We start from the raw sequence: 13,373 nt of genomic DNA, 5'->3' as shown, positions 1-13,373 counted from the left end.
AATGTTCTTGAGGATTTTCCAGCTCTAAAGTATGTAATCTGGTTGCAGTGCTGGTGGAACTGGGGTATTGCTGAACATCGAGCGGGTGGCTAATCTTCTCGCACAGCTGGGTGCTGATGTTCAGGTCCGAGGCTTGGTGGACTCTGGCTGGTTCCTGGACAATAAACAGCCACGGCAGACTGAATGCTCAGATGTAACTTCCTGTAGTCCAAACTATGTCATTAAAAAAGGACTCAGGTAAACCAACAAATTACAAGTATTTTAATTGTCTTTCAAAATTCATTAACAATTTAAGTGGGGGGGGGGGAGAGAAATGTATTGTTAAATATGTAAACAAATATTTACTATGGTGTGTTATTTTAACTTTATAATAGAGCATGCAGTTGCTTGAATAACAGTAACTTCATGAAGAATCAGAATTTGTAAACAGAAAAGTCCACATGTGTACAATGTAGTGTTGCAAAATTCTGATATTGGTCTATTTATGGACTGAATATTGTCCTGGCTAAAATTACTATTTTCCCTTCCTAGCACCCAAAACAAAGAGGGGGAAAAATTCGACTCCCATTTTGTGCCTGACAAACAGGCAGCCAGCAGTTTAAAATCAAGGTGGGTGGGGGCCCTTCGGCCAACCCATTGACGATCAGGGCCCACCTGATGTGCAGGAATTTTTTTATTTTTGTGCGGCAGGAGAAGCACCTCACCCCCGGCTCCACATTAAATCCACGGGCCACTGCAGGCCACCACTCGCCCCCTCCCCCCTTCCAGACTCTCCTTATGACCTCGGTTGGCGTCCAAGCTGGCCGATCTTGGTGTCTCCTGGGACCAGCGAGCTGCCTTTGAGGCTGCGACTAGTGCTTGCAGTTCACCGGTAATAAACACCTGAGGCCGCCGGAGCAATCTCCCATGGTCCTGCCACCGGCCTCTTCAGGTGTGTGCCGCACCCAGATCACGCCCCGATTCAGGCACGATCCAATTTGTAGGCCAGTTTGTTAATTTGAACTCTCCTGAAATATGGGAATGATTCAAATGTATTCAATAAGAAAACCACAACTATAACTACAGTAACATTTTCAGCTTTCAGTTGACGTTTTTATGAATACCATATTTTTGCATACCATATACCAGCAGTCTAACCTACTGTCAAATACCATCTCTGGTAAATACAACATATATATACTGAGATCAGATATGAGTTAACTTTTACCTTGTATGCACAGTCGTCCCTTTGGTTGAATTAAGGCTGTATTTATGTTGCCAGGCTGCACACCAATGTAAAAGTGGCAGTATAACTCAGAAAAGCCCTAAGGTGTGGGCCTTCCCTCCGCTGGGAGGTCATCTATTGCCAGTATGAGTTTCCAAAGTTTGCAGTACAAATTGAGCCTAAGCTGTCGGGTTTGAATTTCCTCGGAGCTTCTCCTGCTCCGGCGCCATAACCCGCACAAACAGTGGTTTGCGCCGGACTTCCGCCGATGTTACGATGGAGCGGCAGAAGCGCCGAGTAAATTCACCCCCAAAAATTCTTTATTTCACTTTTCTCAAAATTTCAACATCAGAAATGTTGTGGGATTTTAGTTTTATGACCAAAATCAAAAAACAAATTAAATATTAGTTGTTTGTGTTTAGGAAAGCGTTATTTTTAGTGAGGTTAAAAATGTTTCTTTTAGCTTTATGTGCCCTTATGATGCAAAACAGCAACAATTGTTCTGAAGTAGCTTTACAATGAGCTAACGAGAGAATTCTGTGCAGGTTGTGGAATGGCGTTATTCCTGAAAGATGCAGACAGCAGTTCAGACGGGGAGATGAATGGCAGTGTTTCTTTGGCTACAGGATGTATTCGTCCTTAAAATGTAAGTTGAACTTTGAACGTAATATATTTATGGATTTCTGTATGGATAGGGGAGTCAATATAACTTGTGCAGTTCTGTTTCAGCCCCAGTGTTTGTGGTGCAGTGGCTGTTTGATGAGGAGCAGTTGAAAATGGAAAATATTCAACTAGGAAGTCACTCTCTTACGGAAAACCAATGGAACTATATCCAGAATCTGGGCCGAGACCTCAGAAATTCACTGCGTGATGTATCGTAAGTAAAGTAGCAAAATATAATGCTATGATTTTAAAATATTGCAAACGTATAAACTCAGTAGAATAAGAGCTACAGAATATCTAATCTGCATTATTTTGAGAACAAACTGAACAATATATGGCCCCAATTTTCCACAACATTTCTCACACATGGCTGATGTTGGAATGGCACTTTAATATCTTGAGGTTCACAAATTGGGGTGGAATGCTTTTACGCGGGGTTTGCACAGCGTAATGACAATCAGGCTTGGGGCCTTCCTGCAATGCATGCACCATGGAAGCTCATTATAATAAATGATAGTGAGGAAGACCTGAATAGGTATGGCATAATCAAGTGACTTCAGTCCCCAGTGCACCATGATAACCTGAAAGCCTGTGAGCTACTTCCCCCCAAACGTAGTAAGAGGTTCTCAGTTAAAGTCATAGGATGCCAAAGGGTGTCCCCCGTTCTTTATTTTAATGGAGGAGGAGCAGTACAGGATGGAGGAAAGGGGATCGAGGCAGTGCTTGAGGAGCAAGACCCTACAAGATATTATCTGCCCCCAAAGAATTCACAAGCCACACAGATGTTAGGAAGATCTCACTGAAGACCTCTGTGTGAGAAGAGCGCACGTCATCAAAGAGGCTGTTGGAGAACTGTGCCAGCTTCTGCATGTAGACCTGCAGCCAGGGCCATCTGCCTGGACAGCTCTGCTTGTAGCTGTGAACGTTACCCCAGCACTCAACTTGTATACCACAGGCTCATTTCAAGCAGCCAGGGAGAGCTACGCAGCATAGCACAGGGTGCTGTCTTGTGACGCATTGATCAGATAACTGAAAATTGTTCAGGGGAGTTGGGGAATTCATCCAGTTTGGCATGACGGTAAGGCAGCAGCATGATAGGGCCGTCCAGTTTCATCACTGTGCTGGCTTCCCCAAAGAGCAATAGATGGAAAACACATAGCATTCTCAGCTCCTACAGTAAATCCCCTCAATAGAAAGTGCTGCCACTCACTGACTATCCTGGTTGAGTGTGACCAGATGCAAAGAATCCTCCATGTCAATGCCAGATTTGCTGGGTGTTGCTATGATGCCTTTATCCTGAAGAATTCTGTCCTTCCTGAACTCTTCAAGGAAGATAGTTAAGTGACTAGAAGGCTTCCAGGTTGGTAACTATTATGTCCGTGTATAATTGAGATACGGACTGCAGGAGTTGATTATAACAAGTCTTTACTGAATGGAGACAACCTGGAAACTGAAACTACAGAAGCCTGCTAGGGCCTTTTATACAGGGGTGGTCACTGCCGGTACTGCAGTCTGAGACCAGTTATTCCCTTAAAGGTACATACACAACAATTCCTCCCCTTTTAGATGAACAGTACATAACATTCATTTAACAACTAAATAATAACTAATTACAATTACAATTACGGTTGCTAGATACATTGGTTGAAGTTAAGCAATTATAAGTTCAGTCTTTGAGGAGGCTTCCTGATTCTGTCTGGACAACGCCTCTTTGGGATATCAGGTTCTTCTGGCAAGGTTGAGTCGGGATCAATGTCGTTGTTTGGTTCGTCTGCTTCCAATATCACCGATTCTGCGGTAGATGCAATTGGTACTTCGGTTTCATCGCCAGGTGTATCAGATCGTGGTGTGGAGTTGACGTTTTCCCGTGACTCTAGAATCTGGTCAGCATGGCTGTTGAGTCTGTGTGTCCCAGTTATGTTTAGGATCAATCACTGGACACAGACAACAAGAATAACTTTTAACAGGTCTTTACTATTCGGAGGTCAGGGCTGAACTGCCCAGCAAATCCTTACACAACACTTATATACCGGTGTGGTCACCACCGGTATTACAGTATACAGCAGCCAAGAGAAAGTAGTACATCTCTTAAAGTAGTCCTCTTAAGGTGGAACAGGTTACATACACCACAATCCTCCCTTTTTAGCTTAACAGTTATATCCCCATTTAACATAACATAATAACATATATACAACTTCATGCAAAACAGTTCAAAGATTCAGTCTCTGAGGAGGTCTCCTGATTCGAGTTGGATAACGCCTTTCAGGGGTCTCTGATTCTCGTTGTTGGGGTGACTCATCTAGTTGGTCTCTTATGGATTGGACATCATCATCAGGTACATTCACTTCTGAGGTAGATGCTTCAGGTTCACTAACTTCTTCCACGGTTGTCTCTGCCGTAACCATGGGTTCGACCCTTGTTCTCGATTCTACCAGTTGGTCAGCATGACGCCGTATTACATTTTCACCAACATCTAGCGTGTACATCAGGGGTCCTTGTCTGGCCCGAATTGTTCCAGATTGCCATTTCTCATTTTTATAATCCCGGGCTAACACTGGTTGTCCTATTTCGAAACTCCGAGTGGTCTTGTTATTTATATGCTGGAACTGTTTGTTTTCAACTTCCCTCCGCACATTTGGTTTTAACAAGTCCAACCTGGACTGCAACCTCCTGTTATAGAACATCATGGCAGGACTTTGGTTTGTCACTGCATGGGTGGTGTTTCGATATGCCAGTAGGAATTTGTCCACCTTGTGTTGTAGTGGAATCTGATCTTCGCTCATGGCCTTTATCGCTTTTTTGAACGTTTGTACAAATCTCTCGGCCAACCCGTTTGTAGCCGGATGATATGGGGCAGAGATATAATGTTTCACCCCATTCTTCTTCATGAATCTCTGGAATTCTTCTGACACGAACTGCGGTCCGTTGTCTGAACATATTTGTTCTGGCAATCCATTTCTTGCAAATATCGTTCTTAACACCGCGATCGTCTTTTCCGAGGTAGTGGTAGTCATCTTAATCACTTCTGGCCATTTAGAATGTGCGTCCACCGCAATTAAAAACATGGAGTCCATGAAAGGACCAGCAAAGTCAATATGTACACATTGCCATGGGGTTGAAGGCCATTCCCATGGATGCAGCGGTGCAATCGGAGGTGCATTTTGCACTTTTTGGCACCCTGAGCAGCTTTTCGTCAGCTCCTCTATCTGTTGGTCGATACCCGGCCACCACACATAAGCCCTAGCAAGGCTTTTCATCTTGACTCCCCCCAGATGACCTTCATGCAGTTCCTTTAGAACTCTCTCTCTTAACTTAGGAGGAATAATCACCCTTGTTCCATACATCAATGTTCCTTGACAGACGGACAGCTGTTCTCGTCTTGCTGAGAATGCCGGTAACAGTGGATCACCATGTACTGGCCATCCCTTCACTGTCACTTCGTAGACCCTGGACAGTGTCGGGTTGTTCCTGGTTTCTCTTTCAATACTTGCATTGGTGACTGGTAAACATTCGATGATGGTCGAGTGAAATAACTCAACAGGGTCAACCGTCGGTGCCTCCTCCTCTGTAGGTAGTGGCAGGCGCGACAGCCCATCAGCATTACCATGCTGCTTTGTACCTTTGAATTCTATCTGATATTGATGTGCCCCTAGGAAAAGGGACCATCTCTGGAGTCTCTGTGCTGTCATCACCGAAACACCCTTCTTAGGGTTAAAAATGGATACCAACGGCTGGTGGTCTGTCAGAAGCGTAAACTTTTGGCCCTGCAGGTAATGATTAAACTTCTTTACTCCCCACACAAGGCTGAGAGCCTCCCTATGTATCTGAGCATAGTTGCGCTCAGCGGAGGTCAATGATCTGGATGCGAACGCAACTGGCCTCTCCTGGCCATTTGGCAACTTGTGTGAGAGTACTGCCCCAATACCATATGGAGAAGCATCACAAGCCAAACGAATAAACAGCGTTGGGTTGAAGTGAGCCAACACTTCCTCTGAGGTGATCAATGCCTTGCTTTCGCGAAAGGCCCTCTTACAGTCCTCGCTCCACTTCCATGGTACTCCCTTCTGCAAAAGAGCATTCAGCAGGTGCAGCACCATGGATAAATTTGGCAGAAACTTATGGTAATAGTTAATCAACCCTAGAAACGACCTCAATTGGGATACAGTGGCCTAGAAATTCAGTTGCGTGCGCCAGCCGTTAGCGCCTTAAGAGGAGTAGACTTCGAGCGCTAGGCACTTAGCGGCCGGGCGCAGCGCGATCTGCGCCTACGCCCAACTTCAGTAGACATTTAGCGCCGGCGCAAAGTGTTTGTGCGCGATCAGCTGCGCGCGCAGCTTATGACGTCATTTCGTCGTGCAACGCCCTTTGTGCGCCCCAAACTGGAACTTCAGTCGCGCCCGCCCAATGTGGGCGTGGCGGTGCTAAGAACTGTGAAGTGGAACGCAGCAGAGGCCCTGCGGGCCTCGGGGAGCACTAATTAAAGGGCACTTACACTGAACTATAAAGGCCAGCCATTTTGCTGCAATGACTTTTGTGCAACGGATTTCTGGACAGAGACCAAGGAAGAGACCTTACTGATTTGGCCCAACATAGGAGAGGTATTTTTGGCTTCTGGCCAGAGCTTGGAAATTTGCCTCATTGTGATTTCATTGTTTGCCAGTATATTATGGGGGCTGCATGGGGTGCCAACCCTCAGTTCCAGCATTATGTGCGAAGGGCTCGCAGACGCTGTGTGAGAGGGGCAGCCATGCCTAGATGCAGAGGGGGCATCAGGCGTCGGCAACGTAGGCCTTACCCACTCAGGGAATACCGCCAGCAGGTGTCCTATCTCACCATGACTGCCGCGCAGTGTGTTAAGAGGCTGCGCTTCAGAAGGGAGGTGGTTGCAGAGATCTGCCAGCTGCTTCACAGAGATCTGCGTCCACAGCTGATGTGCAGGACGTCTCTGTCGGTGGAAGTGAAGGTCACGGTGGCTCTGAACTTTTATGCAAGCGGCTCCTTCCAAGCCGCTGCTGGGGACATAGCTAACATATCCCAGTTCGCCGTGCATCGCTGCATCCGGCAGGTCACCGATGCCCTTTTCACAAGGAGACACCAATTCATCTCCTTCCCCATGACCCTGGAGAGGCAGGAGCAGCGTGCAGTCGGATTTGCGAGGATCGCGGACTTCCCCATGGTGCAGGGCGCCATTGACTGCACGCATGTGGCTTTGCGGGCACCTATCGACAATGCCGAGGATTACCGCAACCAGAAGGGCTACCATTCCCTCAATGTACAGCTGGTGTGTGACAACAGGCAGCGCATCCTAGCTGTCAATGCCCGCTTCCAGGCAGCAGCCACGATGCATTTATCCTGCGCCAGACGACTGTGGCAGACATGTTCCAGGCACAGCCTCCCCCAAGAGGATGGCTTATCGGGGACAAAGGCTATCCTTTGTGTACATGGCTCATGACCCCGCTCCGCGCGCCCAGGACCCCTGCTGAGGAGGCATACAACGAAAGCCATCAAGCCACAAGGAACATCATAGAGCAAACGATTGGCATCCTCAAGCAACGGTTCCGCTGCCTGGATCGCTCCGGCGGATCTCTGCAGTATTCGCCGGATAGAGTCTCCCAGTTCGTCGTCGTTTGCTGCATGCTGCACAACCTGGCTATCCGCAGGACTCAGGCACTGCCGCCTCACGTTGGACCACCACCTCAGGTGGAGGAGCAGGAGGACCATGAGGAGGAGGAGGAGGAGGAGGAGGAGGAGTACCAGCCCAGGAGGGAGCCACAAGATCCAAGGGCCGTCCGTCGGCGGCTTATTGAACGACACTTCTAGGCCCCCTGTCAGGGAATGGCTTGTGGCAATGAAGGGACATGAATGCAGCCGCTCCGCAAGCCCTCAGCCGGTTAACGCAACAACCACTTCAAACATCAAACATGGACAAGCTGAATAAAGAAAAAGCTTTATTGAACAAACTCAGGGCCCTTCCCACATGAAACCCAAAAACAGACAACACCCCCAAAAAACAGTCAAACACATGACTCACTCCCACAACCTGGGGAGGAATAACAAAACTTTTCCATCCAAATGGCCTTCATCCTCGGCCTTACCAAAACAACCACCCCCATAGACAACACAACCACCCCCATATAAAAAAACATTTGGCAACACCCTCTGCTTTGTGTGCCGAGAGGGCGAGTCCTTGTCCAGCCTTTTCCAGCCCCTGGCCGACCTGCTGCTCCGCCTCAACCTGGGCCCTGTGGGTGCTGCAAGGCTGGGGGAAGGCTCCTGAGGGGCACATGGTGTGACGGCAGATGCCCTTGGGGGTCGGCCTCGACGAGCTCTGGCCCTCGAGGGGCCGGCTGCTGACTGCTGCAGCTGTGGCTGGGCAGCATCAGTCTCTCCAGCAGCTCGTGGCAGCTTCACTGGGGGAGTGGCAGTGGCGGCTGCAGCAATGGGGGCAAGCTGGCTGATGCCAGGTGCTCGCTGCTCGCCTGAGACACTGGCACTCGGCCGGGCTGGCACTGCAGCAAGCGCAGCAATCTGCTGAAGGCCAGAACGCTGTGCTGCTGCAGCGCGGCGGGTGCCCTGGCGATGCCTGGCTGACACAGCGAGTGTGGCAGCAGTGAGTGCCCGTACTGCCCTGGTCTCTGCCCGCATCAGACCAGCCAGTGACTGCACGGCACCACTGATCAACTGGCCACTCGCTGCCTGTGCTGCCCTGAAGTCGTCCCGACTCGCGTCCTGTGCTGCCCTGAATTCGGCCCGACTCGCGTCCTGTGCTGCCCCGAATTGCTCGAAACCCCTGGCCTGTGCTGCCCCGAGTTGCTCGAAACCCCTGGCCTGTGAGGCCCTGAAATCGGACACACTATGAGCCAGGGACTCGATGGCCTCAGGCAACTGTGCCACAACCCCCATGAACTCGGTGTGCCGGCGATCCGAGTCCGCGGACATTTGATCGAGGAGGCGCACCTCCTGGGCGAGGACCGTCTCCGGACTGGAGGCCGGACTCTCCCTCTGGGGAGAAGGCCGCCGAGCTGCCCAACCCTTCCCGCGTGGCTGGACGCCACTGGGCCCAGCAACTACACTCCCCTGCAACACTTCCCCCCTCTGGGGAGAAGGCCGCCGAGCTGCCCGACCCTTCCCGCGTGGCTGGACGCCACTGGGCACAGGAACTACACTCCCCTGCAACACTTCCCCCCTCTGGGGAGAAGGCCGCCGAGCTGCCCGACCCTTCCCGCGTGGCTGGACGCCACTGGGCCCAGCAACTACACTCCCCTGCAACACTTCCCCCCTCTGGGGAGAAGGCCGCCGAGCTGCCCGACCCTTCCCGTGTGGCTGGACGCCACTGGGCACAGGAGCTACACCCCCCTCCGACACTTCCCCCTGGCTCTCCTCCAGGGAAGACGTGTCCCCTCCATTGCCATCCCCTGGCGCAGATGAGGGTTCCCCCGATGGGCCGCCTTCCTCTTGCTCCTCCTCATCCTCCTCTTCCGAGGGACTGTCACTGGCAGCTTCAGGGACCTCCTCCTCACCAGCTGAAAGCAGGAAGGCACAAGAGTAGCTTTAGAGTGAGGACAGGGCGTCAGCGAGGGAGGCATGAGTGGTGGCATTCAGCGCATTGGTCGGACAGGGCAAAGGATGTAGATCTGAAGCGCAAGGGGAACGAGAGAGGTCCAAAAGGTGATGTCCTTACCATTGGGGCCCAGCACAGGGTCGGCATCTCCACATGCAACGGGGCCAATCAGCCGGCCACCCATGAGTCGACCCAAGCGCTCCTCCAGGTCACTGAGCTGCTGGAACTGGGGACGGCCTCCCCCGGTGTCAGTCCGGCTCCTCAGATTCTGGGCCAGCTTGGCCTGCAAGAGAAAGGACGGCCTCTAAGTACAGTGTGGTGCCCTGTTGTTGTGTGCACTGCCTCCCATGGTCGAATAGCTTGGCCAGTGTGGTGCCCTGTTGTTGTATGCACTGCCTCCCATGGTCGAATAGCTTAGCCAGTGTGGCGCCCTGTTGCTGTATGCACTGCCTCCCATGGTCGAATAGCTTGGCCAGTGTGGTGCCCTGTTGCTGTATGCACTGCCTCCCATGGTCGAATAGCTTGGCCAGTGTGGTGCCCTGTTGCTGTATGCACTGCCTCCCATGGTCGAATAGCTTGGCCAGTGTGGTGCCCTGTTGCTGTATGCACTGCATCCCATGGTCGAATAGCTTGGCCAGTGTGGTGCCCTGTTGCTGTATGCACTGCCTCCCATGGTCGAATAGCTTGGCCAGTGTGTAAAGTGCAGAAAGTGCAATTGATGTTCATGCCAGTGCCATAGCTGCTGGATGAGGGCTGGCCATTAGGGCTTTGAGGTCCCTTTGCCCATAATGTGAGGTGCACATGCAAGGATGAGGAGGACACTGGAAAGGGTACTCACCCTGACAATCCGAGTGAGGTCGTTAAACTTTTTCCGGCATTGGACACCAGTCCTGGGGACATCGCAGGTGGCTGTGACCCTCTGGGCGACATCCCTCCAGGCTTTCCTGTACACCCTGGTGGCAGGCTTCTTGCCACTGTCCGGGAACAAGATATGGCGTCTCCTCTCCAAAGCCCTAACCAGCACCTTTAAATCATGGGCAGAGAAGCGCTGCGCTCGCTCACGGGCCCTCTGCATCCTTCCTGGCGCTATTTCTCTCCAGCAGCAGTGTTTAGGCCTAGCTGGAGGGCTGCAGTGTCCAGGGCGTGGCAGCAGACCAAGTCGACCCTTCCCCCTTTAAGAGCTGGCCGGCGCCAGGGTGTCTGCTGTCAATCAAGAAATGACCGCACCTGCGCTGCGCCCGGCTTCGGCGGTATCACTCTGCACCGCCGGCTTAGCGCCTAAAGATAGCCGTGCATCGCCAGTTTTAGCGCTCGAGCAAACTCCTTGGCCAAAGCTACTGAATATCGGCGAAGTGGCCTCCACTTTGCGCCGGGCGCAAACTTTAGCGGCCGCCCGACTTTACCGCCCCAAAAGTGGCTATACTGAATTTCTAGGCCATTATCCGGAGCGGGAGCCTTCAAACAGCTTCGATCTTGTCAGGAGACTTATGAAGCCCCTCCTGGTCAATGACATGACCACAGTACGAGATCCGCTTCTGAAAGAATTCAAATTTCTGGCGATTAACTCGAAGACCATATTCTTTCAATCTGGTGAGCACCAGTTCCAAGTTTGCAAGGTGTTCCTCGTCATCATCTCCTGTAATCAGAATATCGTCCAGGTAACATTGTGTACCTGGAATTCCCTGTAATACTTGCTCCATGGCCCTCTGCCAAATTGCTGGAGCCGATGCCACTCCAAAAACCAGTCTATTATACCGGTACAAGCCTCTGTGCGTGTTGATCGTGAGATACTGGCGTGACTCTTCCTCAACTTCCATCTGTAAGTACGCCTGCGCCAGGTCTATCTTGGTGAAGTGTTTCCCGCCAGACAACGAAGCGAAGATATCCTCAATCCGCGGAAGCGGATACTGCACCGTGTGAAGCACCGGATTAACAGTGATCTTGAAATCTCCACAGATGCGAACCTTCCCCGGTTCCCCCGGCTTGTTGCTCGATGAACGCTTCATGATGGGGACAATGGGCGTGGCCCACTCACTCCAGTCTACCTTAGACAGTACTCCTGAACTTTCTAGCCCTTCCAGCTCAGCTTCCACAGCAGGTCGTATTGCATAAGGTACCGGTCTGGCTTTGAAAAATTTCGGGTTTGCATGTTCTTCAACCTTGATGTTTGCCGTAATCCCTCTCAGTGTTCCCAGTCCCTGTTGGAACACCTCTTTAGCATCGTCCAATATTCTGGACAATCGTTTAGGTTTGACATCTTTTGTACCGGAATCTACCGTTAGTGCTTTTAAGGAATGCCAGTCCATATTTATTTTCCTAATCCACTCCCGTCCCAGTAGTGGTGGACCTCCCTCAGGTAGCACATATAAGTCCATTCCTCGGCTTTCTTTGCCCTTGTGGACCACCTTTACCTCTATCTTCCCGATGGGGTATACTCTTTGCCCTGTGTATGTTTTCAATACAATCTCCGTATCCCGTAGGGGAATATGTGGGAATAACCTTTTGTAATCTTTCTTATTCATGACCGTCAATGCCGATCCAGTATCCAATTCCATCTTCACTTGGACTCCCGCTATCTGAAGTGTGACCCAAATTGTTTGGAGGTCTGCTTCCTTACCAACATTGTGTACTCTTAGACTACCCAGTTCATTACTGCTGGAGTCTGAATCTGACTTCTGTTCGTTCGAACTGTTCTCTGTCACCTTGTGTACCTTTCTGTACTTTTCCTGCGGTGACTTTTTGTTGCTGGTCTTCTTTCCTGACCGGCATACTTTAGCTATGTGACCAAGCCTGCCACATTTTCTGCATTCCTGATTTTTGAACCAGCACTGGTTCTGATCGTGCGTTGTCTTTCCACAACGATAACATTTTACTGTACTCAAGACCATTTGATTGGTGCAGAGTTCCGGTGACCGTAGCTGCATTTCTGCAGTGCCTCTCGCTGCGGCTTCTTGCGATGCTGCAATAGTGACAGCTTTATCAAGCGTAAGATCATTCTCCTCAAGCAGTCGCTTTTGTGTTCCTTCTTTTAACAATCCACACACAAATTTATCTCTCAGCGCATCTGCTAGTCCTGTTCCAAACTGACAGTACTTCGATAGCTTACGTAGTTCAATTAAAAATTCAGCGTTGCTTTCGTCTTTCAACTGCGTTCTCCTGTAAAATTTAAATCGTTCCGCTATCATCAGCGGCGTGGGGTTTAAATGATTTTTCAGGACAGTAACAATATTCGCGAAAGTCTGATCCGCTGGTTTATTTGGTGATAGAAGGTGCTTCAATAGCCCGTATGTCTTTGCACCCATTGAGCTTAATAAGGTTAGTGCTTTCTCATCATCTGGTACCTTATTTGCTTTACAATAAACTTCCATGCGTTCTACATACGTGGTCCAATCTTCGATATCACTATCAAAGGTATTAATGCTCCCATGTTTAGGCATCCTTGCAAGTTTTTAAATTTTTCTTTTTCTCAAAATGGTGGCTTCCCGCGCTTGTCTTCTTCCCCTGCCTACTAAAATGGCGGCTTCCCGCGCTTGGCGGTCTTTCCCGCGCTCGTCTTCTTCCCCCGCCGACTACAATGGCGGATTCCCGCGTTTGCCTTCTTCCCCCGCTGGCTGCAATGGCGATTGCCTTGCTGCTGCCGTTCTCGCCTCCCCAGCGGTTCTCACTCCCCGACGCTGCTTTGCCTCGCAGCCCCGCTTGCAGCCCGGTCCTGTACACTGGCTGCGTTTGAGTTCTCCGCGGCTCTCGAGCCTTAAGCTGCCCCAGTCGCTGCGCCTCTCGGCCTCGATTGCAGCCCGGCCCTTTCTACCGGCCGTGGTCGAGCTCTCCGCCCTTATTCCTCCGTTTTCCCTCCCCCACTCCACAGTCAACGCGGCCGACTTTCTGCTCGTGTCACTGATCGGCTTACCCACCACCGTGGTAGAAGGGATGATCACTGCCTGTCGC

The 13,373-nt window shown here is 50.7% G+C and overlaps 1 protein-coding gene across 2 annotated transcripts in view; it reads left to right on the top strand.

Annotated features, from left to right (window-relative positions):
• Positions 1–13,373, top strand: part of LOC147110638 (carboxylesterase notum2-like) — a 59,389-nt gene that overhangs the window by 25,925 nt on the left and 20,091 nt on the right. For both annotated transcript variants that reach the window (XM_086000824.1, XM_086000823.1), the window contains 3 exons: positions 49–237; positions 1,750–1,850; positions 1,934–2,081. In XM_086000824.1, the coding sequence (XP_085856950.1) occupies positions 49–237; positions 1,750–1,850; positions 1,934–2,081 (438 nt within the window). The remainder of the gene's footprint in view (positions 1–48; positions 238–1,749; positions 1,851–1,933; positions 2,082–13,373) is intronic.

The sequence above is a fragment of the Somniosus microcephalus genome, chromosome 11 (genome assembly GCF_052327205.1).
Source record: "Somniosus microcephalus isolate GS21.2 chromosome 11, FLI_Smic_1.0, whole genome shotgun sequence".
Lineage (NCBI taxonomy): Eukaryota > Metazoa > Chordata > Chondrichthyes > Squaliformes > Somniosidae > Somniosus > Somniosus microcephalus.
Note: the sequence above shows the minus strand (reverse complement) of the source record. Positions and strands in the feature narration are given on the sequence as shown.